The following is a 27,726-nucleotide window of genomic DNA, read 5'->3' on the forward strand; positions in this document are numbered from 1 at the left end:
GCTCTGAAGGTGAAGCGCAGGTAGGCCGTATGTCTCCCGCTCTGAAGGTGAAGCTGCAGGTAGGCCGTATGTCTCCCGCTCTGAAGGTGAAGCTGCAGGTAGGCCGTATGTCTCCCGCTCTGAAGGTGAAGCGCAGGTAGGCCGTATGTCTCCCGCTCTGAAGGTGAAGCGCAGGTAGGCCGTATGTTTCCCGCTCTGAAGGTGAAGCGCAGGTAGGCTGTATGTCTCCCGCTCTGAAGGTGAAGCTACAGGTAGGCCATATTTCTCAGTGGGGGGGGGGGGGGTACTGGCACTCACTCATCCCCAACCTCCGAAGAGGAAACCTGGAAAACCAGCTGACAGAGCCATTCATCCCAGGAAGTGTTGTCACCAGCGCGGCGTCACCGTCTGGTCACTCGATCAGGTGCAGTTAAGCCTCTGTCTGGTATTCACCCAACGGTATATTACACACAACGGCTTTCATTCAAATGGGGAGAATATAAGCATATAATTCACTGCTGTGGATTTAATTACTAAAACAATCTTACCATTTGCCTGTATAGCTTAGAAGTCAGATCCTGGGAAAGTTAAATATGAATGAGGATATTGATACAGCCGTCAGCATTAGAATTTGCATACTAGGAAGCTGAAAAAGTATAAGACGAATATGTCATTAATCACTGAGGTGGAGAGGTGCGGTCTCAGCCACTGGGGGAGTATTGGGCCATTGGGGGGGGGCAGGAGGGCTGTGGCTCATGACTGACCACAGCGGTCCTCGGACTGGGAAATGTTTTTATTATTAGCATAGTGTTGTGGGTCATGCATGTTGTTTGTGTGGTCTCCATGTTTCTGTGTCTTACATGTGTTGCTTTGGCAATATGACTGTAGTTGTCTGGTCAATAAAGCAAATGAAAAAAAATGAAATTGAGAGAGAGAGAGACTGAGAGAGAACAGTAGAGAAAGAGGGAGCAGTAGAGAGAGAGAAAACAGTGGAGATAAAGAGCAGCAGTGGAGAGAGAGGGAGCAGTGGAGAGAGAGAGTAGCAGAGGAGAGAGAGAGGGAGCAGTGGAGAGAGAGCAGCCGAGAGAGAGAGTGAGCAGTGGAGAGAGAGAGGGAGCAGCAGTGGAGAGAGAGAGCAGCATAGGAGAAAGAGAGAGCAGCAGAAGAGAGAGAGAGAGGGAGCAGTGGAGAGAGAGCAGCAGTGGAGAGAAAGAGAGCAGCAGAGACAAGAGAGCAGATGAGGGGGGGGCAGCGAAGGGGGGGGGGGGACAGTGCATTAAGCATGTGCTGCTATTTATATCCCAGAAGTAAGGGTGACCCAGTAACTCACACGTCTTACACAACATGTGAGAGGAGAGAGTGGAGAGGGAGAGGAGAGAGAGGAGAGGGAGAGGAGAGAGAGAGGAATGCCTTCCTACATCTCACAGGATTCCCTCACTCTGCTGCAGGAGCCAATGAGCAGCAGGTTATATGGTCATGTGACCCAGGCCCTGCGATGGACAGCTCAGTCGAATGGAAATCTGGGAGGAGAGGCTGTCACGTCTATCTCCGTGGAGACAGGCTAGAAGCCTCCGTCTGGCACATCGCCTCGTCTGCAACGACCTCCGACCTCCGACCTCCGACTTCCAGTCCCAAAAGACTCAGTCCACAGATCCCACAGCAGACAGCCAGCAGTGCCCTCTTTCCCTGCATCATATATTGTACTTACTTATGCCCACAAATACATACAGCCTGCACCTTAATCATATCGACTGGCAGCCCGTGCGCAGTTTAGAAATGCCCAATTGAGGTCCAGAGGTTGAGAGTAATTCTGTCACACTTGGTCAGTGATTGGATGTGTAACCCGTTTTAATTCAGGTGTGCTTCTGGCAACAATCCTGGTTTTCACTGTGGAGTATTATGGAGCTATGGTACGTGGAATGTAATGCACCCATGACAGATGACCATCCGGAATATGCACAGTAAAATATCTGCATGAATGCAGGGGTGTCCAGCACATGGCAGATTTAGAGTATTTAGGGAGGGAAGTGAAGGTGGACCAGGGAGTTATTAACTTTGCTATGACATGTTATGTCATGGTTAATATTTAGCTTGTTGATCAAATATAGACCAACTGAATGAATAAGGGAGAACACACCAGTGTTGAAGGATATTAATTATTCAGAAATGTTCAGTTTTTAGTCACTGCGGAACCTACCAAAGGGGGCGCTGGTGAGTCGTATCAGAGGCAGCTGTGCACCCTGTGGCCCAAAACCCTGACTCTGACCCCCCCACCCCAACCCCCCGCACCCCACACAAAAACCTCTCCATCCCAGGCTGATAGAGCTGAGCTCACAGGAACATGTCCTCTCTGGCTGACAGGAACATGTCCTCTAAGGCTGGTAGAGCAGCCCATCAGGAGCTTCACACCGCAGTGGCTCAGGTTAAATTCATTTGGGCTGCAGCAGAAAGGTGTGATGGCAGAGGGGGTGTGTCAGTGTGGAGGTGTTTCAGGAGTTTATGCAGTGTTCCCTGTGTGTGTGTGCGTGTGTGTGCGTGCACATGCCATGTGTTAATGGTGCTGCAGAGAAGGTATACAGGACATGTATAATAAATGCACATACAGAAATATCTGTTGGAATATAACGGGAGCTGGTTCTGTACCTGCCATGAGCTGAAAGCTGCAGTAATTCTGGTTCTTTCAGGGACTGTGAGAGAGGGAGCAGCAGAGCTGGGGAGGGAGCAGCAGGTCTGGGGGCGAGCAGCAGGGCTGGGGGATGAGCAGCAGGGCTGGGGAGGGAGCAGCAGGTCTGGGGGCGAGCAGCAGAGCTGGGGAAGGAGCAGCAGGGCTGGGGAGGGAGCAGCAGAGCTGGGGAGCAAGCAGCAGGGCTGGGAAAGGAACAGCAGGGCTGGGGGTCGAGCAGCAGGGCTGGGGGATGAGCAGCAGGGCTGGGGAGAGAGCAGTAGGGCTGGGGGTGAGCAGCAAAGCTGGGGTGAGCAGCAGGGCTGGGGGGTGAGCAGCAGGGCTGGGGAGGGAGCAGCAGGGCTGGGGGTCCGAGCAGGAAAGACTGGGGGTGAGCAGCAGGGCTGGGGAAGGAGCAGCAGGGCTGGGGAGGGAGCAGCAGGGCTGGGGAGGAGCAGCAGGGCAGCGTGAGGAGCAGCAGGGCAGGGGAAGGAGCAGCAGGGCTGGGGGAGGAGCAGCAGGGCAGGGGAAGGAGCAGTAGGGCTGGGGGGGAGCAGCAGGGCTGGGGAAGGAGCAGCAGAGCTGGGGGAGGAGCAGCAGGGCTGAGGGAGGGAGCAGCAGGGCTGGGGGGCGAGCAGCAGGGCTGAGGGAGGGAGCAGCAGGGCTGGGGGTGAACAGCAGGGCTGGGGGGGGGGCAGCAGGGATGGGGAGGGCCTTTATTGTGTGATTCCTGCTTCAGGCAGACAGGTTGAGCTTAGCGACATGCTTCATGATCTCAAACCCTGTCTTCCATACCAGCCCGGATGCCATGAGAACAACCACAAGTTAAACACGTTCAGTGATACAGTAATGTCCAGCTATCACCACAGGTGCCTTCCAGTATGTGCGATTCAGCGGTGTTTTAATTATCAAAAGCAATCGATCAGTCAATCAATCGATCAATCAATCAATAAACCAACCTATCAGTGAGAGGCTGGCAGGGTCTTGAGTTCTGGGCGAGCTCCAGCAGCAGACCCAGTGGAGAGAGGAGACAGGCTGCAGGAGGGTGCATTCTGGGATCCAGAACCGCTGAATGGCAGCATCTTTACCGTGAATGTGAGCGACAGGGCGTGGCAGGGGCCCAATCAGGACAGAGCGAGGCCTTGTGCAGAGCCTGGCTGAGCAGGTGTGCAGAGCCTGACTGAGCAGGTGTGCAGAGCCTGGCTGAGCAGGGGCAAGCCTGACTGAGCAGGTGTGCAGAGCCTGACTGAGCGGTGGAGAGCTGGCTAGCGTGCGAGCCTGGCTAAGCAGGTGTGCGGAGCCTGTCTGAGCAGGTGTGCAGCGCGAGGCTGAGCAGGTGTGCAGAGCCTGGCTGAGCAGGTGTGCAGAGCCTGGCTGAGCAGGTGTGCAGAGCGAGGCTTTGTGCAGAGCCTGACTGACCAGGTGTGCAGAGCCTGGCTGAGCAGGTGTGCAGAGCCTGACTGAGCAGGTGTGCAGCGCGAGGCTGAGCAGGTGTGCAGAGCCTGACTGAGCAGGTGTGCAGAGCCTGTCTGAGCAGGTGTGCTGCTCTGGAATTCGAAGGCTGAAAGTCAGAGATAGGATGTCCTCTGTGATGGACAGACTGCCAGGCCTGTCTTTGCCCCACATGCTCAACGTAGGAATTTCATTTTCATTGTCCTACCTGAAAATAACTAAATACGTTTATTCCTGCAACACAGTGCTATCAATAATTACACATAATTATGTTGTATATCTTAAGTACAAAAGTAATATTTGTAAAATAATTGCATCTGTACATCTGAAGCATTTGTGTGTATTTTAAACATCTTGGTTTTGGTTTTTCAAAGTCAGTAGTACTTTTAAAGCCGTGCGTATGTCTGGCATTGTAAATATGCCTCTGTTAATAAAGGCAGTTTGTGCATTTACAGTAGGCCTATGTAATAGCACAACGAGCACTGAGGAAATCTTTTATAAACAAAAAGTGAGGATCACTTTTAATTTCTTTTTTCTTATTTTGTGCTCACTGTAAAGGTGAATAAGGTCAGTAAAGTTACCGTTTTAGTAAATGAATGCGCATATCTGGATGTATTGCAGTAAATGAAGAGCCATAGCTTCTCAATGCTGATTAAGATCAAAGGCGGCTATTGACACATCTGACAATGCAGTGTTCTCTGGTATAGATTAGCTGCTCTACCACTTTTTCCTGCAAATGTTCACTTTATCAACAGCTAAATGTGTGATGTTCAGAGATCACAAAATGCTTTCCCATCATCAGTCAACAATTGATCATTTGCTGATTCCAACATTTTTTTAGTGTGTGTTTTTGTCATTTCCTGCAGTAATATATTCACCATTCACACACCCACAAACACACGCATACGCACGCATACACACACACACACATCTATGTGATGTCCTCAAATTAAATGTTGTGATGCCCTGAAATACCTTACTGCTCAGGTGCAACATCAGAACTTTCAAATGTAGTCTCTTGTTTTGTCTGATCTTTGTTTAAAGAAAAAAAAAATCGATGAAAGGATGTCCGCACACACTTCCTGCGAGGCTTCCAGCATGCGCAGTCTGCAAACCCAGGCGCCACGGCAACTTGTCTCCATCTTTAGCTGGGGTTACCATGACAACGCATGACACTTAAAATGTTTTTCACTGTGTCATTCAGGCACTGAAGCTTGAGCCTGGAGGATCTGCAGCGCTCGGCATGCTGGGTCCTGGCAGCTATGAGAGGCTGCTGCTCACTGCAATATCCTCAGCCATCCACCTGCCTGTACCTGCGGCCTCAATCACTGTCTGTACCTGCAGCCTCAATCACTGTCTGTACCTGCAGCCTCAATCACTGTCTGTACCTGCAGCCTCAATCACTGTCTGTACCGACAGCCTCGCTCACTGTCTGTACCTGCAGCCTCAATCACTGTCTGTACTGACAGCCTCACTCGCTGTCTGTACCTGCAGCCTCTGTCTATACCTACAGCCTCGCTCACTGTCTGTACCTGCAGCCTCTGTCTGTACCTACAGCCTCGCTCACTGTCTGTACCTGCAGCCCTTGTCTATACCTGCAGCCTCACTCCCTGTCTGTACCTGCAGCCTCTGTCTGTACCTACACTCTCACTCACTGTTTGTACCTGCAGCCTCACTCCCTGTCTGTACCTGCAGCCTCTGTCTGTACCTACACTCTCACTCACTGTTTGTACCTGCAGCCTCTGTCTGTACCTACAGCCTCAATCACTGTCTGTACCTGCAGCCTCTGTCTGTACCTACAGCCTCACTCACTGTCTGTACCTACAGCCTCTGTCTGTACCTTCAGTCTCACTCACTGTCTGTACCTGTAGCCTCTGTCTGTACCTACAGCCTCACTCCCTGTCTGTACCTGCAGCCTCTGCCTGTACCTACAGCCTCACTCACTGTCTGTACCTGTAGCCTCTGTCTGTACCTACAGCCTCACTCACTGTCTGTACTGGCAGTCTCTGTCTGTACCTATAGCCTCACTCACGGTCTGTACCTGCAGCCTCTGTCTGTACCTACAGCCTCACTCAGTCTGTACCTGCAGCCTCTGTCTGTACCTACAGCCTTGCTCCCTGTCTGTACCTGCAGCCTCTGTCTGTACCTACAGCCTTGCTCACTGTCTGTACCTGCAACCTCACTAACTGTCTGTACCTGTCTGTACCTACAGCCTCACTCACTGTCTGTACCTGCAGCCTTGCTCTATACCTGCAGCCTCTGTCTGTATTTGCAGCCTCTGTATGTACCTGTAGCCTCTATCTGTATCTGCAGCCTCTGTCTGTACTTACAGCCTCTGTCTGTACCTCCAGCCTCACTCACTGTCTGTACCTGCAGACTCGCTCACTGTCTGTATCTGGAGCCTATGTCTGTACCTCCAGCCTCAATCATTGTCTGTACCTGCAGACTCGCTCATTATCTGTACCTCCAGCCTCTGTCTGTTCCTACAGACTCGCTCACTGTCTGTATCTGGAGCCTCTGTCTGTACCTACAGCCTCACCCACTGTCTGTACCTGCAGCCTCACTCACTGTCTGTACCTGCAGACTCGCTCACTGTCTGTACCTGCAGCCTCACTCACTGTCTGTACCTGCAGACTCGTTCACTGTCTGTACCTGCAGCCTCACTCACTGTCTGTACCTGCAGCCTCACTCACTGTCTGTACCTACAGACTCGCTCACTGTCTGTACCTGCAGCCTTGCTCACTGTCGGTACTTACAGCCTCGCTCGCTCTTCTCTGTCAGACTCGATACCTTCACTGTGATGCCATTAGGCTTCCATGATGAGGATGATGTTTCATTAACGGAAGATGTGATGATCTGCTGGATAACCGCCTTTGCAGAGGTGGAGGAAGCCTCTGACCAGAACACAGAGCACAGCCAGGAAGGGCGGGCTCTCTTAAGAGCTCATATTATTACTTTGTGTCGTAAAACCAAACAGTTCTGTTTACTATTTTAATTTACTTTTCATACACAGTTCTGAAAATGTAAGAGCAACGATGGCTGATTATGGTGAACACAGATGAGTGAGATCAGTCCACAAGATGAGCTGGGCAGACATACCAGGAAGGGAAGCACACATTTCACTCCTCAGTTAACACTGCAAACGGCCGTCATCTGTCCCAGTACATTTTGCACAGACACATGCATATTTTTTACTCTTTTCTAAATAGTTTTATTGAATAAGTTTAGCTTAATTTAAAATTTCCAATTTTTTTAACGGAGAGAACTACTCCAATTGGGGCTTGGACTTTTCGCCAATGAGAGCTGTCCATGGTTCTGATCCCTGAAGAGTTAAGCACATGCCAGAGGGATTTCACTCCTCAAATTCAGTAGGAATGCAAAGTCAGTCTGATTATCAACATTATATCGTTGCCACCAATACTAACGCCTACTACCAGTAGAGTGATACCTATTACCACAAAGTCGTAAGCATATTAGTACAACTCCTAGCTTACATTGTTCAACTTCCTAATCTAACAATGAACGTGTTTGTAGCTAGATGTGCGTGCCTATGCGTCTACAATTCACCTACGCTTTTGAAGTTGTTTGTTAATTATCGAAATCTAATACATATACAATGTGTTCCAGAGCATGGGCTATCCTACTGTCCCATGCAAGCAACCAAGGCGCCTTTTCTCCTTTAAATGTGTCTTCGAAACAGAGCTCTACATCACTGCCCACGGGGTTGCTAAGCAACTAGGCAGCACATAGATCCCTGCTGAAAGGCCCATCTTCTGTATAAAAACATCTTTTATCTGTCGGGTTTTTCGGTTTGCGCATATCATCATGTAAATAGAATAAAATTCAGCGCAAGCGCAAATTATTAAGAAACATAACGCACAGACACACACATGCATCAGCAAAATGTTTATAAACGTTAATGTTTAGGCGTGTTCACGCGGACAAGTATGCATATGTATGACAAGAGAATACACATGTATGTGCCAGTGTGTTTATGTGTGCTCATTCACTATATATATATATATATATATATATACACACACACACACACACACACACACACAGCTTGGTGCTGTACCCAGTGATATCTGAGATGGTCACAACGTGGCAGAAATGCATAAAAGTGCACCGGAGTACATTCACAGCATTCTAATAGGTTGCAGGAGGAATTGACTCGTCTTTTCTCTTCATTCCTTCGTGATTCAGCGCGTGGACAGGGTGCTGCTTTCTCCTTGGTTGGCTTTCAGATTTTTTTTAACCAACATTAGCATTTTATTCAACGCATTTCAACAGAAGTGTTGTTTTATTGTTTTTAATCCAAATGTTGTTTGGTAGGAGTATCATTTCCATCTACTTTCTTTTCTTAGAGGGCTTATTTTAAACGTATCGTGTCATTATTTGTGCACCATTGCATATTGGCGACAATGGAACTTGCTAAAGCGTTCAATGGAGAAATAAGGCGTTGAGGGACTGAGAGACGCTAGCCTCAATTCAGTTAGCGTCTTGGATATCAACTCTAATGTAATTGTGATATATAAACTGAACGATTTACAGTGGGCTATACGTTTTTGGTTTCATTTTTTGGCCAAAGGGTTAATATAACCTGCTCTGACGTCTGCCTCTGAAATTGTCCATTGCATTTTTTTTTTTTTTGCAATGTGCAATTTTTTCTCTTAGTTGACTTTGCGTTGAGAGACGCAAATCTACATCATCATCAGCAATAACAAGGGAATGCAGATTTCTTTTTTTTTGCCCACCGCACCCCCCTCCCCCCAATCCCCTAACGTTTACATCTGAAAAAAAAAAAATCCTTAAACACAACACACATTGAGGAGCAATCCCCACGCAGGAACATCGCAGGAGCCATGACTCTTCTGCAGATTTGGACCTGGAAACTGCAGCAGACAGAATAGCCCGAGAAGACGAGGCTTCCTTTTTATTTTTTGTCTTCCTTTTATTTTTTTTTCGACCTTTTTTGTATTTTTTTCTTTTTTGAACTTACTGGCACTTCTAAAAGTCTTATTATTTTGAGCAAGATGTCTGATCTTCTGGTGTTGGTTGAGGGGGTCTGTGACCTGCACGGATTCCCTTAGTTGGGAGACAGCTGGGACACATTAGGAGCTTTATACATATATATTTTTCTAAAAAAACATTTATATATGTATATTTGCCAACTGCGATATTCCGGCTTGTGGTTTGGTTGTTTATTTTATTTTAGTTCTCCAACGGCTTTTATTTTGGGATCACAGGCGGTTGGATTACTGAGACTGTATACAAGCGTTTGTGGAAATGTTGGGTCTTCAGGAAGATAAATTATGTGGAATTCTCTCTGCTTTGACGGCTTTGTCCTTTGTCTGCTTTGCTCAGAGGTAAGAAAAGATGACTAAACTACATTTCAGTAAAATAATGAGAATACGATCAGCCGTCGCATATGAACGCTCAAATGACACGAAAAACATGGACACGTAAATATGGACAGACACGTACACACTATGACCATATCCACATATGTACTTTTTATGAGAGTACCACTCAATGTGATCGTATGTGTCTCTGTGTGCGCGCGTGTTGAGTGTACGTGCGTGCGCGTGTTGCTTAATAAAAATGCATACACTGACATCAAAAATTACAAAAGCTCGTACTAATAATATGTACAGAGACTATTAATTGAAGATGCACTGTTGTATCATGAGTATTACACAGTGAATTGGGAAAATGTTAATTAGTCATAATATGGCTATGGCTATTACTTGACGCGTGATTAAGATGGGAGGTGGGAGACATGAAATGAATCCTACATGCCAGCCTGCATTTAGAATGTTCTGCAATCGAAAATTATTTCAAATTTATTTTACATAACTAACCAAATCAGATGATTGTTGCCGTTTTATCACCCCCTCACCACTCATTTCCACTTTATTATAAATTCACTGTAAATGAACCACAGCCGCTCGGTTGGAAATGGCATCGTTGATCTATGTAAAAAATGAAGTAGCATGTCAATTAAAATGCTACACAATCCGCGTCATGTTAGTACAATTCTCCGGATGATTCTGGCGACGGAATGCTTCAAATATCTTTCCTAAGATGCACCAGATAATATCCGATGTTGCGTATGTACCGTATGGCACCTGTGAACGGCGAAGAAGCAGGAAATAAATTAACAAACGACAAAAAGATCATATTCCCAAAACATCCGTTTTGATTAATTTATTGTGAATTGTGAAATTATAAATGGGAACATCAGCGGGTGGGCCACGGGTTATAGCACTGGTGTCACAATATCGTATTCCAAGATTTATAATTTGTATTTACCAAACAATACCAGATCCTTCCAATAATCTAACGCTGGTGGCCCTAAAGTAAAAATGTCTTCCATTTTGACGTTTGGTACTCCGATTCCATTGCAGAAGGCATGACAGCCGATAAAAATGACTGACTTGAGCCAATCTTAGAGCTAAGTTAAATGTATGTGAATAAAACCCGAAGAATATACCGGAAGACTGCACATTGTATATTGTAGATCGTTATGCCATTTAATATGTAGTGCTGTCATAGCATTGCAGTAACATTTTAGCTGTGCTATATCTTCGCTAGGCTACAAGACCACAGAAAGCGCGTGAGCTCACACTGTGTTAGATTAGATGGTAATCACAAATTCATTGAAATAGACTAAAATATGGGGAGCTGTCCAGATGCATTGTTATTTATTCCTATAAAAATCTGGGGACATTTGATATTTGTATGTTTCACAGGCGGCTCTGACATGGAAATCAAAAACCTGACAATTCAAAGCAAGACATAAACATGCGATAAATGTATAAATCATTGGGTACGTAGCCTGTATCATTAGGATTTCTTGAGAACACAGTAATGATTGTCATTGCAATACTGGCCCCACATGCTCACTATGGCCTCTGTGGAATGTGTTTAGAGACAAAGAGTAACCTAACCTACCCCCTGTCCACCCCAAAGAATACCTCATATTTAATTAAATTCCACATATTAAAAAAAAAAAAAAGTTAACTTATGATTCTGCTGCTACTAGAATGGAAACATTTCCTCTCTCAATATTTTTCTCCTGATTTATTGATGCGATATATGGTGTTTTGTTTGAATTGAATATACATGTGTATATATTTACGTTTTTTTTTTCTCCCCACAAGCACCTCCGGAAGCACCGGAATATCTGTGGCCAAAAAGACGGTGGACAAACTGCTGAAGGGGTACGACATCCGCCTGCGTCCTGACTTCGGAGGTACGTGTGTCCCGCTCGCGCTCCTGGTGGGAGGTACGTGTGTCCCGCTCGCGCTCCTGGTGGGAGGTACGTGTGTCCCGCTCGCGCTCCTGTTGGGAGGGATGCGATGATGAGGGGACGATGAAGGGTTTGGCTGCTGATGAACTCCACAGCTGGGAGTGTTGCTCTGATTTGTGGGGGTGCTGCCGTGCTCGTTTGGGAGCCAGGAGCCAGGAGCCGGGGCTTTGAAGCTTGTTTTACAGCCTTATCAACATGGAGGGCTGCATCGGAAATGGGAGCTGGCATGGACGTCTGTGCTAGAGCAGTGCATTCTGGGACAGAATGTTTTGGGCTTTTAAAATAGGCGGTGACTGACACTCAACAAGATTAGCACAAGCCAACAAATCATGCAAAGTTAGGCGTACAGCTCATCCTGAAATACTCTTCTGGGCAGCTAAATGATTATGATACCGAAGGATATAGGACTCAAAGTTATTATCATAATTATTATTGGCCTAGCAGGCAGTAGCAGTCAGGACAACTTACTGAACACAGCTTACATGCATACATGTGTATGTGTGTCTGTACATTCGTATGTATGTATGGGCATTTGTGCATACGGTCTATTTATACATGTGAATATTTCACTGCTGAATATTGCGTATTGAACACGACGCTCAGAGGTGAAGTGCAGAGGTAGCATTCCATAGAAAGGGCTATGTGTGGCAGTTACCATTGAAGATTTCAATCAAAGCCCACCTGGATCTGGCGTGTCATACATGATGAGACCACATCTGTCTGTCCATTGGGCTGATATCTGCCATTCCCAAATCCCACACAGTTAGAGGACAGATGTAAAAAAAAAAAAAAAAACTTCTGATCAAAGCTCAGGCTTCTCAAATATTCCACTGATGTTTGATGCTCACTGATGTACCATGAGAAAACTACAGACATCGCCATGGTGAGAAAACTACAGACATCGCCATGGTGAGAAAACTACAGACATCGCCATGGTGAGAAAACTACAGACATCGCCATGGTGAGAAAACTACAGACATTGCCATGGTGAGAAAACTACAGACATTGCCATGGTGAGAAAACTACAGACATCACCATGGTGAGAAAACCACAGACATTGCCATCGCCCAATAGAAGAGAATGTTTTTTTCTCAGGGAGTCCATAATTAAGGAAACACACTGAATAATATGCTAAAAGAATTCTAATATCGTAATATCCCCTAAATGAAATGCTACTCAGTCTGGAGTAAAGGCTGTTGTAGTAAAAGGAGTAAATGTTGTTGTAGTAAACGGAGTAAATGTTGGTCATAGATGGAGACTGGTGGGGAGAGGAAGACAGGAAACATGTCCAAATGAGCCTCTAAGGTCACGTGCATCGCTTGGCTCGGCCAGTTTATTATGCTTTCCAATCAGAGGTGTATCCATGGCGACACAAATTCACTGTAGCATATTCTACCCGCTCACGTATCCATCATCATATATTATTTCAAAGTAGGGAGACATGGAGCTGTTTTTTTATGCATGAACACCGGCACTGTGAATGCAATTTCTGCATTTTTGCCGCTAGTGACAATAATTAGTTATTTCAAAACCGCTAAATTTAAACATGTTTTTTTCCAGAGCTGTCCTCAGCCATGCTGTTTGAATACCTCTCATTCCGAGAATTTACCCATTTTGGGTCAGAGAGACATGGTTGTTTTATGAGGAGAAGAAACGCCCCCGATTGGGCATGAGAACTATGAAAACAGCAGATTCTTATATTTTTAACACCCCCCCCCCCCTCACCGCCCCTCCTTGCTGCCCACCCCTCACCCAGAATAAGGTCGTTAATTTAGCTCTTTTTGTCATATGTAAAATTTCTCTCAATATAGCGTTAGTAATCGAGCTTTATTAATCTATCTTTACTAATCTAGCGTTAGTAATCTATCTTTATTAATCTATCTTTACTAATCTAGCGTTAGTAACCTATCTTTATTAATCTCGCTTTATGAATGTGTTTCCACTGTAGAGCTGTACCAGTGTGTTCTAGAGCAATGAGCTCATGTTCTCTTCCTTCAGCTCATCTTCCTCCTTCTGCTGCTGAATCTGTAACTGCAACAAACACGCGCATTTTTCACCCGCTGTCCCGTTTGCTTGAGCGATGGGGAAAAATGGCGGTAGCACACTTCAGAGGCTGAAGTTAGTCTGGATGCCCCACGCTGGGGGACTGATACGGCTTCCCTGGAAACAGAGCAGTGCATGCTGGGGGACTGAGATGGCTTCTCTGGAAACAGAGCAGTGCATGCTGGGGGACTGAGATGGCTTCTCTGGAAACAGAGCAGTGCATGCTGGGGGACTGAGATGGCTTCTCTGGAAACAGAGCAGTGCATGCTGGGGGACTGAGATGGCTTCTCTGGAAACAGAGCAGTGCATGCTGGGGGACTGAGATGGCTTCTCTGGAAACAGAGCAGTGTCTGGCCCAAGCATCACATCTTTATAACAGTCTCCAGCGGGCCGAGCCTCTCCTGACTCATATACGGTCTGTGGTGGGGGCCAGTGTAGGGTCCACTGTGGGCGGGGGGAGTCTGTGGCTCCCTGAACAAACGCTGGGGCCAAACGCCCGTATGCTCTTCCTGCACACGGCCCTACTCTCCTCCTCTAATGGATTTCAGAGCCAAACCGGAGTCCTGACAGGTACAGCAAAGCTGTGAACGCGTGGACTGGAACTGCCGCGAGAACAACCGACCCCCCCAGCGCTCGTCTGGGGGACGGGGGCAGAAACAACCGACCCCCCCAGCGCTCGTCTGGGGGACGGGGGCAGAAACAACCGACCCCCCCAGCGCTCGTCTGGGGGACGGGGGGGGGGGGGGGGGGACAGGGGGCAGAAATGCGGCGGGACTTTTTTAGAGTGAGAGCGGCGCTGCTGTCAGACGACCCCACAGTGGGCTGGACGTCTCCACTTCAGTCTGCGTGGGCTGGGCGTCTCCACTTCAGTCTGCGTGGAAGTTCATGTGGTGGGACGCTGGATTGGGGGGACGCTGGTTGGGGACGCTTGGGGGGACGCTGGTTTGGGGGACGCTGGTTTGGGGGGACGCTGGATTGGGGGGACGCTGGTTTGGGGGGACGCTGGGTTGGGGGACGCTGGGTTGGGGGGACGCTGGTTTGGGGGGCGCTGGTTTGGGGGACGCTGGTTTGAGGGGATCCTGGTTTGGGGGCGCTGGTTTGGTGGGACGCTGGTTTGGTGGGACGCTGGTTTGGCGGGGCGCTGGTTTGGGGGGGGGGGCGCTGGTTTGGGGGGACGCTGGTTTGGGGGACGCTGGTTTGGGGGGGGGGGGCGCTGGATTGGGGGACGCTGGTTTGGGGGGACGCTGGTTTGGCGGGACGCTGGTTTGGGAGGACGCTGGTTTGGGGCGCTGGTTTGGGGGGACGCTGGTTTGGGGGGACGCTGGTTTGGGGGGACGCTGGTTTGGGGGGTGAACACGCTCACAGAGCTCAGAGCCTCATCCCCACACCCTTCCTTCCTGCTTTTCACTGCTCTGCTCATCCTGTATGCAGGGCAGCGCTCTCCTCTCTCTCACACGTTTGCTCCATATTTTATTGGCTTTGGCGATGCTGTTCAGCAAATAGCCCGTGGAGGTAGCGTACCATCTGACTGAGAACGAACCGCGCCAAGCAGGCTCCAACTCACCAGGGAGCACGGTGCATACTGAATATGCAGAAAACACCAATACACTAATAATTACCATGTTTATAATAATGTATGTTTGCAGTTATGTTTATCCCAAATTCTTCTGAGTCTAAGTGTGAATTAACTTCGAGCACGTTCACTGCAGTGTGCTACGATATGTTCATTCCAAACACATGTAGAGTGCAAATATGAGAGTATTACTGCAGAAAACATTCAGAGAGCTTTCTTAAAGTTTCAGATTAAAATAATTATTCAAATTAAGTTGCCTTTCTGAAAGACGAAAAACAGCAGTGGATTCCAACATATAATAGCTCTAATCAGGAAGTCTTAAGTGTCATTGTGGAAAGTAAGTTATGCACATTTTAATGGCATAAAGTTGTTCTTGAGTTTTAATATTGACCCTCAGGTCTGAACGGTGTGACCACCCAAAGCTCCAAAAATATTGCCATTAATTGCAACAGTGAACAAATAGTTTTCTGGTCTTTTTTGAGTAGATTTCTTGTTAATTTTGATTCAGCATTAGCAAATTCAATATATTATGTATTTCTCACCAAAACCAAGCAGCTTGTTACTCATGGATATAATCTGTCGCAGACAGGTCCCAGCTTTAAAGGGAAAGTTCACTTTCTGGGGTATTCTGTACTATATCAGTGAAAGTGGATGTTTTCGTGAAAGTGGATGTTTTTGAACGCCCCAGATAGATTTTGTGTGCGATGAAGGATATTGTAGGTATTTGCAGAATTTTCTGACAACCCACCTTATTTACTATGAGAAGCAATCTGGGCTTTGTTATCTAAAGAACACACTCAGTGGCTTGAGCAGTGGCTATATGTCTCCAGAGGTTGTATGTGTGATATTATTCTTCAAAAAACTATATTTAATTTTATTTTGGGATGGACATATTTTCTATGGTGAATTCAGTCCATTGCCACTGTTCCCAAGGATTGATGTAAAAAAACTGATAATTATGATTATAATTGTTTATTTAAAAAAAAAATTATAGGCTTCTGTAAAAATAACATTGCTCTTCAGGTTGTTTTGGAGTTACCTGAAGTGTATTTTCTTGCTTTAGACCATGAGCCCCCACTTGCCTATACCTGCATATACTTGCATTATACCTACCCTAGACCTGCCTATACCTTTTGAAGACTTAAGGTCTTCCGAAACTTCACTAAATATCTAGAATATCCATCACAGACAAAAACTGTCAAAAGGCCAAAGGAAAACGTGTTAAACTGGAATAATATATATTTTTAAAAAGTATCCCTCCAAAAAGGGCCTTTATTTCCTAAAATGGTGGCCGGTGGACTGAGAGGCTGCTCCATGTTGGGCTGCGGGTTAGAGACCGAAACTCCCGGAGATAAGATTACAGGTAATGTGGTTTTGAGTAATTAGGTCTACAGCAGCAGAGGTGGTTGACAGACGGTGGTTTGTTGTTGTTTGCTGGGTTTCTTCTGCAGCATATTGGTCAGTAATGTTTAGTGACGTGAGCTCGTGGAGCGCTTCCAATGCATGTCTGTGGCACAATGACTGTTTAAACATTCATTTCTGCCGCAAAAGAAAATTCTAAATTATAACGGTGATTGGCTCCGCCTATTTTTATTTATTTACTTAATTATATTTTTTTCTGGTAAGATGTATATTTGGATGCTGTCATAAAGCTCATTGTATATTTGAATAATGTTTCCACTCCACAAATGGCAAAATCATCTCTTGTCTCACTGATACTGTAACTAAATTAATTCTCTTCTATAAAAGCTTTATTTACAACACCAGTAATTGGGTCAGCTTTCAAGACCTCAGTTTTATGGTGTATTGGTTCCTCATTTCATGCAAACACATTCAGCAAAGATGGCTGCGTGTGTCCTGGCACTTTGAATTGCCTTGTGTTCAGAATCCTGTTCACGTCCAGACCATAAAAAACAAACTGAAAGTTTAATTAACGGAATGGAACGGAATAGCCGTTGCCTGGATACGCAGCGTGTCACACAGCGGCCATGATTCATAACGACTTCATGTGGCCAGATTTTTTATTTTATTATTTTTTAACTCTGGTCTTTGCGGTTGTTTTAGTTCAAAATGGGGTGGTGGGAAGTATCTGGTGTGATTTAGCAGTGAGGAATTACTGTGTTGGAATTAGTTTTAATTTCCAAGTGTGCAGTCGCCTTCAACCCACTGCCACTGTGGGGAGGCAACAGTGACTGCCAACCATCCTTCCCCCATTACACACACTCACACACACACACTCGCGCACACACACACTCACACACACACACACTCACACACATGCACACTCGTGCGCACACACTCACGCACACACACACTCGCGCACACACACTCATGCACACACACACACACACACACACTCACGCACACACACACACACGTACGCACACACACAATCAGACGCATGCACACTCACACACACACACTCACGCACACTCAAGCACACACACTCATGCACCCACACACACACACGTACCCACACACAAGAGCACTCACGCACACACCACACACACACACACACGCTCACACACACATGCATACTCACATGCACACACACGCACACACAGGCACACACACACACGTATGCACGCGCACACACGTACACACACATACACAAACACACACACACACATATATACACACACATACACACACACACATACACATATACACCCACGTACACACACACACACACACATGTACACACACATACACAAACACACACACACACACACACACACACACACACACACAGAAAGTGCTGCCACACACAGATAGAAATCTGAAGTGCACCTGAAGATGACTGTTTAGTGTTTCTCAGATTATGATCATCTCAGTGTTGCCCACATTGCCTGACACCTATTATTTCTTTAAATATGCATTTGGTGTTTTGGGTTTTTTTTTTTTTTGTTTTTTTTGCTGAAAAAAGAAAATAGAAGAAATATTACTCACTTTGTAATGAAACAATGCAAATGTTCAATGGAACAATGGGGGACATGCTAACGTCATTGCTACATTTCTGCAACTACAGATGATATACAGATATATATATATATATAGTAGAGGAGACATGAGCAATGGTTCTCCAGCCTGTGTGGACAGGTAGCCTTGGGGTTTGTTAAAGTGGATGTTGCTGAAATGCCAGATTTTAACCTTGAGGTATTTATTGGGATATTACCACAGTCATTATTCATATCCTATCACCATTAATCAGAGATTCTTTTTGGATTACACCTCAGAGTAGCACTTTATAGCAAGGACAAGAGTAGTACTACTGCCCACATGCACACACACACACACCCACACACACATATAAGCACACACACACATACACACACACGCATGCACGCGCGCACACACACACACACACACACACAAACGGGCGCATGCACACACACACACATACACACACACACATGCACGCACGCACACACATACACACACACGCACACACACGCATGCACGGGCGCACACACACACACACAAACGCGCGCATGCACACACACACATACACACACACGCATGCACGCACGCACACACACACACACACACATACACACACACGCATGCATGCACGCACACACATGCACACACACCACAAACACCCACACACTGTGTCTAAACGTACATAAGGAGGTGCTAGTTTAATTGCAAGCTGTAGTTCTCTAATAATGTTACCATCCAGGGGCATTTTGGTGTGTGACATGGTGAGGAAGATTTGCTGTAGTGGTCCGTGTGCGTGTTTAAATGTGTGCATGTGATTGCGATTGCGTGGGAGTTTACCTTTGCGTGTGCATGTACATGTGAATATATGCCTTTGTGTACAGTAGTGTCACCCTATACTTGATGTTTCTCTGAAGAAGTGAATGGCTCTTGGCCGGGACGCCATCGTGCCGAAGCGAGGGGGGTGAGGTGCTCATATCAGTGAACGGTGGATTAATAATTAAGACGACGGTCAGCACGAGGAGCCACAGGAGCGTCCTGGGGAATCACAGCACAAACTGAAAGCCACTAATTACATTATCTGTGCGGAGCTCACCGTTCACAGCAGCTGCAGTGGCCTCTGCGGACCGCGGGAAACGCAATGAAAGCCACTGGCCTGCAAATTTCATCACTGAGTGTTTTTTTTCTGTTCCGTTATCTGCATCTCCCACAACTTAACTGCCATTGGCTGTGTTTTGAAAGCTTTGGTAAATGAATTGTGAGCAAATGAGTTTTTTAAAGAGGCATTACTGCTCTTTTGATCGTACCACTTTGTAACCTGAATCTCCTACCCTCTCACCCTCTCACCTTCCCAGCTTCTCAGCCTCTCACTCTCTCACCCTCTCACCCTCTCACCCTCCCAGCTTCTCAGCCTCTCACCCTCTCACCCTCCCAGCTTCTCAGCCTCTCACCCTCTCACCCTCTCAGCTTCTCAGCCTCTCACCCTCTCACCCTCCCAGCTTCTCAGCCTCTCACCCTCTCACCCAGCCTCTCACCCTCTCACCCTCCCAGCTTCTCAGCCTCTCACCCTCTCACCCTCCCAGCTTCTCAGCCTCTCACCCTCTCACCCTCCCAGCTTCTCAGCCTCTCACCCTCTCACCCTCCCAGCTTCTCAGCCTCTCACCCTCTCACTCTCTCACCCTCCCAGCTTCTCAGCCTCTCACCCTCTCACTCTCATCCTCTCACCCTCCCAGCTTCTCAGCCTCTCACCCTCTTACTCTCTCAGCCTCCAACCCTCCCAGCTTCTCACCCTCTCAGCTCCTCAGCCTCTCACCCTCTCACTCTCTCAGCCTCCCACCCTCCCAGCTTCTCACCCTCTCAGCTTCTCAGCCTCTCAGCCTCTCACCCTCTCACTCTCTCTGCCTCTCACCCTCTCAGCCTCCCAGCCTCTCACTCTCTCAGCCTCTCAGCCTCTCAGCCTCTCACCCTCTCACTCTCTCTGCCTCTCACCCTCTCAGCCTCCCAGCCTCTCACCCTCTCACTCTCTCTGCCTCTCACCCTCTCAGCCTCCCAGCCTCTCACCCTCTCACTCTCTCTGCCTCTCACCCTCTCGGCCTCTCTGCCTCTGCCTCCCACCCTCTCACCCTCTCAGCCTCCCACCCTCTCAGCCTCTCACTCTCTCTGCCTCTCACCCTCTCAGCCTCCCAGCCTCTCACTCTCTCTGCCTCTCAGCCTCTCAGCCTCTCACCCTCTCACTCTCTCTGCCTCTCACCCTCTCAGCCTCCCAGCCTCTCACCCTCTCACTCTCTCTGCCTCTCACCCTCTCAGCCTCCCACCCTCTCGGCCTCCCAGCCTCTCACCCTCTCACTCTCTCTGCCTCTCACCCTCTCACTCTCTCTGCCTCTCACCCTCTCAGCCTCCCAGCCTCTCACCCTCTCACTCTCTCTGCCTCTCACCCTCTCGGCCTCCCACCCTCTCGGCCTCCCAGCCTCTCACCCTCTCACTCTCTCTGCCTCTCACCCTCTCGGCCTCCCACCCTCTCGGCCTCCCAGCCTCTCACCCTCTTACTCTCTCTGCCTCTCACCCTCTCACTCTCTCTGCCTCTCAGCCTCTGCCTCTCACCCTCTCACTCTCTCTGCCTCTCACTCTCTCGGCCTCTCTGCCTCTGCCTCTCACCCTCTCACCCTCTCTGCCTTCCTGATTACTGCTCTGCATACTCTTCACTTCTCCCATCAGCAACGTCCTTACCCATAATTCCCTGTTTGCTGTGATACTGTGATATATTGGTTACTTGCAGACATCATACTGTATTGTAGATTATACTACAAAGCAAGGTTGTTCGAACCAATGCAAAATATTTCAGATAAACAGGCAAACATTCTGTCTTTCGTGTTCAGTTTGGAGGGACAGTTCCCTGCTTTGTTGAGAAAATATGCCTTGAATTTTGTTTATCCATTCAAATGAGTTAACTGCACTTTGGGTTTGATTACTGCCTTAATTTGCCTTATTCAGCTCAGTGTGGTTCAGCTAAAGTGGTCAACCTCTTTAGTTCATTGTGCTCATCTCTTTTATAAATCATGGTTCTGCTGCAAATATAGAGCACATGACTGAATTAAAAACTTTAAAAAGTGGCAACTGTTCTGACCTGGTTTATTTGGTTATTTACATCACATAGCTCGTGACCTCAGAAAGGCACCTGTTAAATAATATGTATTATTATTATTATTATTATTATTATTATTATTATTATTATATGTTACCCAAATACCCATCATGGACAGGCAGGACCATTGCACAACTGACTGAAGCTAGATATCTGATCTAAGCCCTCCAAAAACACAAAGCACTTCTCCCCAAAAGCACAAGGCACTTTTCCCCAAAAGTAAAAAAGCACCGCCCCCCAAAAACACAAACCACAGCTGCCCAAAGGCATAAACCACTGCCCCACAAAAGCCCAAAGCTCTGTTTCCCCAATTTAAGAGTGATAAAGGGATCCTGAGAAACAGCAAAAAGAGAAAAAAGAGAACCATGAAAAGCAGCTGAATGACATCATGCCTGATGACATCATGCCCAACAAAGCCTCAACACATTCAGCGCATCTCCCCACGGCTCCAGCATTACAAACAATTACAGAGCCTTGGTCTCCTTGGTAACGGTTCCAGATTTTCCTCTGGTCGGCGGATAAGGTGTGCCTCGCACACAAGAAACCTTCATTTCCAGCAAAAGACTTTCTCTGGTGATGAAGGGAAATTTTAACTAGATTAGCCTTAAATGTACTGCATCTCAGACTTCAGTAATCTGTAGCTTTTGAAATAAATTATGAAATGCATTTTATAACCTTTTTAACCAATCAAATTCTGCTCCATCATTAGCCCTCTGTTACATTCTAACAGTAGTACACTGTGGTGGCCATTTTGTTTTGCATCTGGAATTGCTGCTAATCTTCAGTGTGATAGTCATTTAATGGACAGCCTGTCCACTTTGTCTGTGTGGCGAGGGAATACTATAGCTGTACCGTGCATATTCTTTCATGTGTGGAAGTTTTTTCTTGTCCATTCATTTATTTTTCTCTGGACTTTGTCAACTTTTCTGGTGCTGAGGAACATAAAGATGAGGTTTATTTGTTGTTTATGGCTCCTTGTGGTGTTGCTGGGGGGGGAGACATTGGTGTTTGGTGGAGCAGGGACTCGGGTGTGATGATCTCACATGAAGGTGGTGAAACAGCAAGCCACAGTGACCGCGGGGCGAGCAGAGAGCACCCTCTTATGGAAGTGTGAACGAGCACTGTACTTTCCTTCCATTCCTAGCGTGGAGGACTGCATACGGACGTGCTGCAGGTTCAAGGTAACTGCTAGGCTGAAGGGTCATGAGTCCCTGAGGGAAGCAGGACACAGTTAGAGGCATCCTGTGAGGTCAGGTGTGCAAAGCTGGCTCTAATTAGCTCTGCAGTGTTCGCCACCTGCTCTTAAACTTCCTGTGACGCGGCTAAGAGCTAACCTGGCTGCTAGCCAAATCACCACTCAGCCATAAGGCCACCTCTTCTGGGCTCACCCCCCAGCTGAGGATCCTATGGAGTCTTCCACAAATCTCCCTCCCCATTAGCAACACATGATTCATAGTTCTGCTCTGTATGCTGGGGGGGGGGAGGGGAGTGCGTATGGACCTGGGGGGGGAGCAGGGCGGGTGCGTATGGACGAAAGTGCCCTGCAGACTTCATACCTGAGGAGGTGAAGACATGAATACTGCCGGAAACGTGAGCCTGGTTCTACAAGGTATACGTTCTGAAATGTCACGTTTTGTTCTACAAGACCTGAAAAAAAGATAAATGAAGAAACCCAAGTTCTTCACATATACCAGGAAATAATATCTAATATATCTGTTAAATAAATGTATAAATAAACAAGGAAGAAACCCACTAAATTCTGTCAGGGTACCAAATTAAAATCTAAATCATAAAAAGCACAAATAAAGCTGTCTTGTTTGTACTGTGCATTGATTCTCATTTTATAATATAGTTTGAAATGATAATGAACTTGATGATGATGATGATGATGATGATTTATTATTATTATTATTATTATTATTATTATTATTATTATTATTAATAATAATAAATAATATCACACTGTATGTGCAAATGAGAATCCCTCCAAGGGATTATTATGATTAATGGCTAGAATACAACAGTTATTATTTTATAAATTCAAATTTGGAACTTTTTTGCTGACGCAAATATACAAATATACTTTTTTTCCTAGAGAACTGAAGAACAGTGATCCATCATTTAAACAAGACTCAATCCAAAATTATGTTTACCATTTTTATTAAATATTGTTTACTTTCATACGATTTTAGGAGCCTTTTTCCTGATCGACGAACATACACTGGTGGCATGAAAAACGCACTTGCATCCTCTTCTCACGTCACACACATGCTGTACGTACTTTATGAGGGGAAGACTCAGAAGTTCGTTCAGACTTCCCGCACAGCGATGGTCTGCGTTATGTGCGGTGAAAAGATACACATACTGTATTGACTGCTTTTCTACAGACAGTAAGATTAAGAACCACAGGCCCAAGTTATTGAATGAACGCAATAAACATAGGAAAGACTGCTTTGGGATTTGACTCGTCTAGTTTCTGTGAAACATCGGTATCAATAGAGGAGAATAAGGAATATCCGCAATTCAGTACGCTGACATATTTTTAAGAATCGTCCTTTTTCACAGATGTATGAGAACAGTGCTTACTTTCTGTGTGAGTAACGTGGCTTTCAAAAAAATGTTTTTGGCGAGGAGTAACTTACATACATGAAAGTATTACTTAACTCATAAATAATCGTGGCATCGCGCTGAACTTTCAACCGATTAAAAAAGCAACTTCGGTTGTGTCGCCTAAGCAGGCTGCTGGCCGAAATGACTGCAAGATAAGGGAACACCGGCGCTATTGAGTGAACGTATATAATACTGTAGCCTATGTGGGATAATGTTACAAAAAGATCTTTACTCACAGTGGTTGCAGCTGCCAGTTTTATCCACGTTACCTCATGATGTATTTTGCATTTTATCTAAGGGTAAATGAACATGAAATAAATTAAATGAAATAAACATGAAATTATGAAATTAGCTTGTTTATTGAATCTGCACATAGCTAGCCTTGTGTGTAGCTTTGTGTATAACCTCCATGGCTAGCCAGTCTACAGCATTCATTCTGTCATACAAGCATTGCACTGGTATTGATTTAGCATAATGGCTAAATTCAGAACCCGCGGCACTCCATGCGCATTTCGTCCATATGCGCGAGATTGTCATACCCAAGCAAGCGAGCCTAGGATTGGTCCACTGTGCGAGTCTCATGAATAATGCATAAGACCTGAGATATATATATGAGCTATGACCTTTTCAACTCCAATAAAATGATGCAAAGGTGGGATGAATTATGTTCAAGACAACATTAACGCAAATAAACATGCAAGCTCTTCTTCTGAACTGTAATAACAGTAGCACTAGTATGTCAGTAATATGAGAGCAAGTCAACAAAACAAGTCCACTAGTTAACCATAATGATGTAAGCTAGCTAGCTTTCTGACTATAACTCTATAGAAAAACCATTGGAAAGTTAATGTGGTTTAGTGGGTTCTTTTCCTGGCAGAGTCGGGATTTGACCTTGGACCATAGGGCTCTAATGTACTACTGTTAACAAAGCCTATCTAATTAACAACTTTACAGCCATCCAGGGAATGACAGCTCATGTGATGGACTAATGGGTAAGCTATCTTATTAAATGAAGTACTGTGTAGTTAGGAGCTAGCCAGCTGAGACATGGCTTTCCGGCTGGCCACTCTTAGACCTTCAGTTTGCTGTACAGGTTCTTATGGCTGGCCACTCTTACACCTTCAGGGGTGTACAGGGATGGGTACAGGGCATGGATACAGGGATGGGCACAGGGCATGGATACAGATGACAGGTGGATAGGTGGTACAGGCATGATACGGAGTACAGGGAGTAAGCTACAGGGATGGGCACAGGGCATGGATACAGGGATGGAGTCACGATGAAGCGCCATCCATATGAAGTCACAGGAGCATGAATACAAGTGATGCTGGCACAGTGGCATGGGTACAGGGCAGCTCACAGTAGCTCACAGCAGCTCATAGCAGCTCACAGTAGCTCACAGTAGTTCATAGCAGCTTATAGCAGCACACAGTAGTTCACAGCAGCTCATAACATCTCACAGTAGCTCATAGTAGCCCTGGCACAACGTAGGCAGTGATCCATCACCAGTTTGATTGGGAGTTCTAGCTGATGAGGGTAAATAAATCAATGTGAGGCACATAAATCAGCAATAGCTCTTTAAGGCTGATGCATACATACAGCTCTTTCCACAGTAAATTTGCTCAGACCTCTCTCCACAGGGAAAGCAGTCTGTTCCTCAGCACATAGGCGCTGGACTCCGTGTTAAACGCCATTATGCAGAGCTCATCAGCAGCCACAGCGCAATGCCGGAGTACAGCAAATTCAGCAGAAAACGCAATGTGTTGTCAAAACGTGTGAATGAATGTTTGGGGAGCAGAGGAATGACCAGCAGCCCATTACAGAGTGAGGCTGCTGGGATTCGCTGAGGGGGAACGGAGGCGAAAGCGCTTTAGGAAGTGGGCGGAGCTTGTCGCCCGCTCCACGCCCGGGGCAGGTACAGCGCGGAGGCGAGGCTGAGCTTTAACTGCGCTTTTCAGCACCTTTACGGGAAAACGCTGACGGACACCGGACCTAAGTGGGTCCCTGCGGACCCGGCTGGCCAGGGCCTTTCCTGCATGCAGGACAGTATAGAGCTCACTCTGAGGGGGGGCAGTTAGAGCTCACTCTGAGGGGGGCAGTATAGAGCTCACTCTGAGGGGGGCAGTATAGAGCTCACTCTGAGGGGGGGCAGTATAGAGCTCACTTGAGGGGGGGGCAGTTTAGAGCTCACTCTGAGGCGGGGGGGGGGCAGTATAGAGCTCACTCTGAGGGGGGGCAGATAGAGCTCACTCTGAGGGGGGGGGCAGTTTAGAGCTCACTCTGAGGGGGGGGCAGTTTAGAGCTCACTCTGAGGGGGGGGCAGTATAGAGCTCACTCTGAGGGGGGGCAGTATAGAGCTCACTCTGAGGGGGGGGCAGTTTAGAGCTCACTCTGAGGGGGGGGCAGTTTAGAGCTCACTCTGAGGGGGGGCAGTATAGAGCTCACTCTGAGGGGGGGCAGTATAGAGGTCACTCTGAGGGGGGGCAGTTTAGAGCTCACTCTGAGGGGGGGGCAGTTTAGAGCTCACTCTGAGGGGGGGCAATATAGAGCTCACTCTGAGGGGGGGCAGTATAGAGCTCACTCTGAGGGGGGGGGGCAGTTTAGAGCTCACTCTGAGGGGGGGGCAGTATAGAGCTCACTCTGAGGGGAGCAGTTCCCAGCAGGCCCTGTCCAACTCTGGGGTATCCAGCTGTTCCCCGTTCCTGTGTCACATGATTGAGACTGGCTGGCGCGGGACTGGAGCGGGACGTCAGTCAGAACAGGACAGAAACGCCATTTACAGCACGCTGGAACTGATGCTCCAGTCTTGCCAGGAAACGTGCCTAACAGCCCTCCTCATTATTTCTGCTCCTAACCCCCCCCCCCCCCCCCCACCACACACACACACACACACTTACTCACTCACACTCACACACACACACACACCACCTGCACACACACAACACACACACACACTAACTCACTCACACTAACACACACACCACACACACCCACACAGCACACACCCCACACACACACACACACACACTAACTAACTCACTCACACCCACACTTACACACACACCCACCTGCACACAGCACACACACACACACACACACACACATAACTAACTCACTCACACCCACACTTACACACACACACACCTGCACACAGGCACACACACACACACACTAACTCACTCACACTTACACACACACACACTTGCACACAGGCACACACACGCACGCATACACATGCACACCACCCCACTCTTTGTCTTCTCATAGTCCTCTCTTACTCTCCTTTTTTCTCTCTCTCTCTTTCTCTGTAATGCCCACTCATTCTTCTAGGGTCATGTATGTTAAGGCTATGTCTTTAGCCTTGTTCATGCTAATTAAACATTTTAGCACTTTGGAAAAGCCTGTGTATTGTGCTGACCTTCATGATGCACTAAATGCTTTTTAATAATTTTTCACTCCAAAATTTTAAAAAATTTTTGAAATCAAGCAGCTTTATGGTGCCCTTAAAGAACCCAGGAATAAACATGATGCAGTTCGATGGGCAGCTGCATCATTCTCAGCACCTGCATCATTCCCAGCACCTTCATCATTCCCAGCACCTGCATCATTCCCAGCACTTTCATCATTCCCAGCAGCTGCATCATTCCCGGGATTGTAACAGGCAGTGCATTCCGGAGTTTCTCTCATAGCACCGTGTGCAGAATGGCTTCAGTGATGAAACCCCTTATAGTGCAGTGAGTATAGAGCACAGAAAACAAAGCTGTTGCTCAACTACAGAAGCTTATACTCCGTTGGATCTGTGCTCAGCGCGTGTTATAAGCAGGTCATTATTTTATTCTTTTTTTAGCAGATGCAGCGCTTGCGTCGCTGGGGATGTTTCCAGTGACTATTAAAGCATAATGAACATGCCATTAATGCTGAGTCATAGCTCTCAGACACACATTTTTAAATGTCAACAATGTGTTAATAACCAGGAATGTCAGGTAGAAGAACACATAAACATTCTGATT

The 27,726-nt window shown here is 46.9% G+C and overlaps 1 protein-coding gene across 2 annotated transcripts in view; it reads left to right on the top strand.

Annotated features, from left to right (window-relative positions):
• Positions 1–8,734: 8,734 nt before the first annotated feature.
• The window catches only part of gabrb4 (gamma-aminobutyric acid type A receptor subunit beta4), a 64,454-nt gene continuing 45,462 nt past the window's right edge, over positions 8,735–27,726 (top strand). For both annotated transcript variants that reach the window (XM_064349601.1, XM_064349602.1), the window contains exons 1-2: positions 8,735–9,462; positions 11,260–11,351. In XM_064349601.1, coding sequence (XP_064205671.1) covers positions 9,383–9,462; positions 11,260–11,351 — 172 coding nt within the window. In that variant the 5' untranslated portion in view covers positions 8,735–9,382. The remainder of the gene's footprint in view (positions 9,463–11,259; positions 11,352–27,726) is intronic.

Source organism: Anguilla rostrata, chromosome 9, assembly GCF_018555375.3.
Source record: "Anguilla rostrata isolate EN2019 chromosome 9, ASM1855537v3, whole genome shotgun sequence".
NCBI classification, from domain to species: domain Eukaryota; kingdom Metazoa; phylum Chordata; class Actinopteri; order Anguilliformes; family Anguillidae; genus Anguilla; species Anguilla rostrata.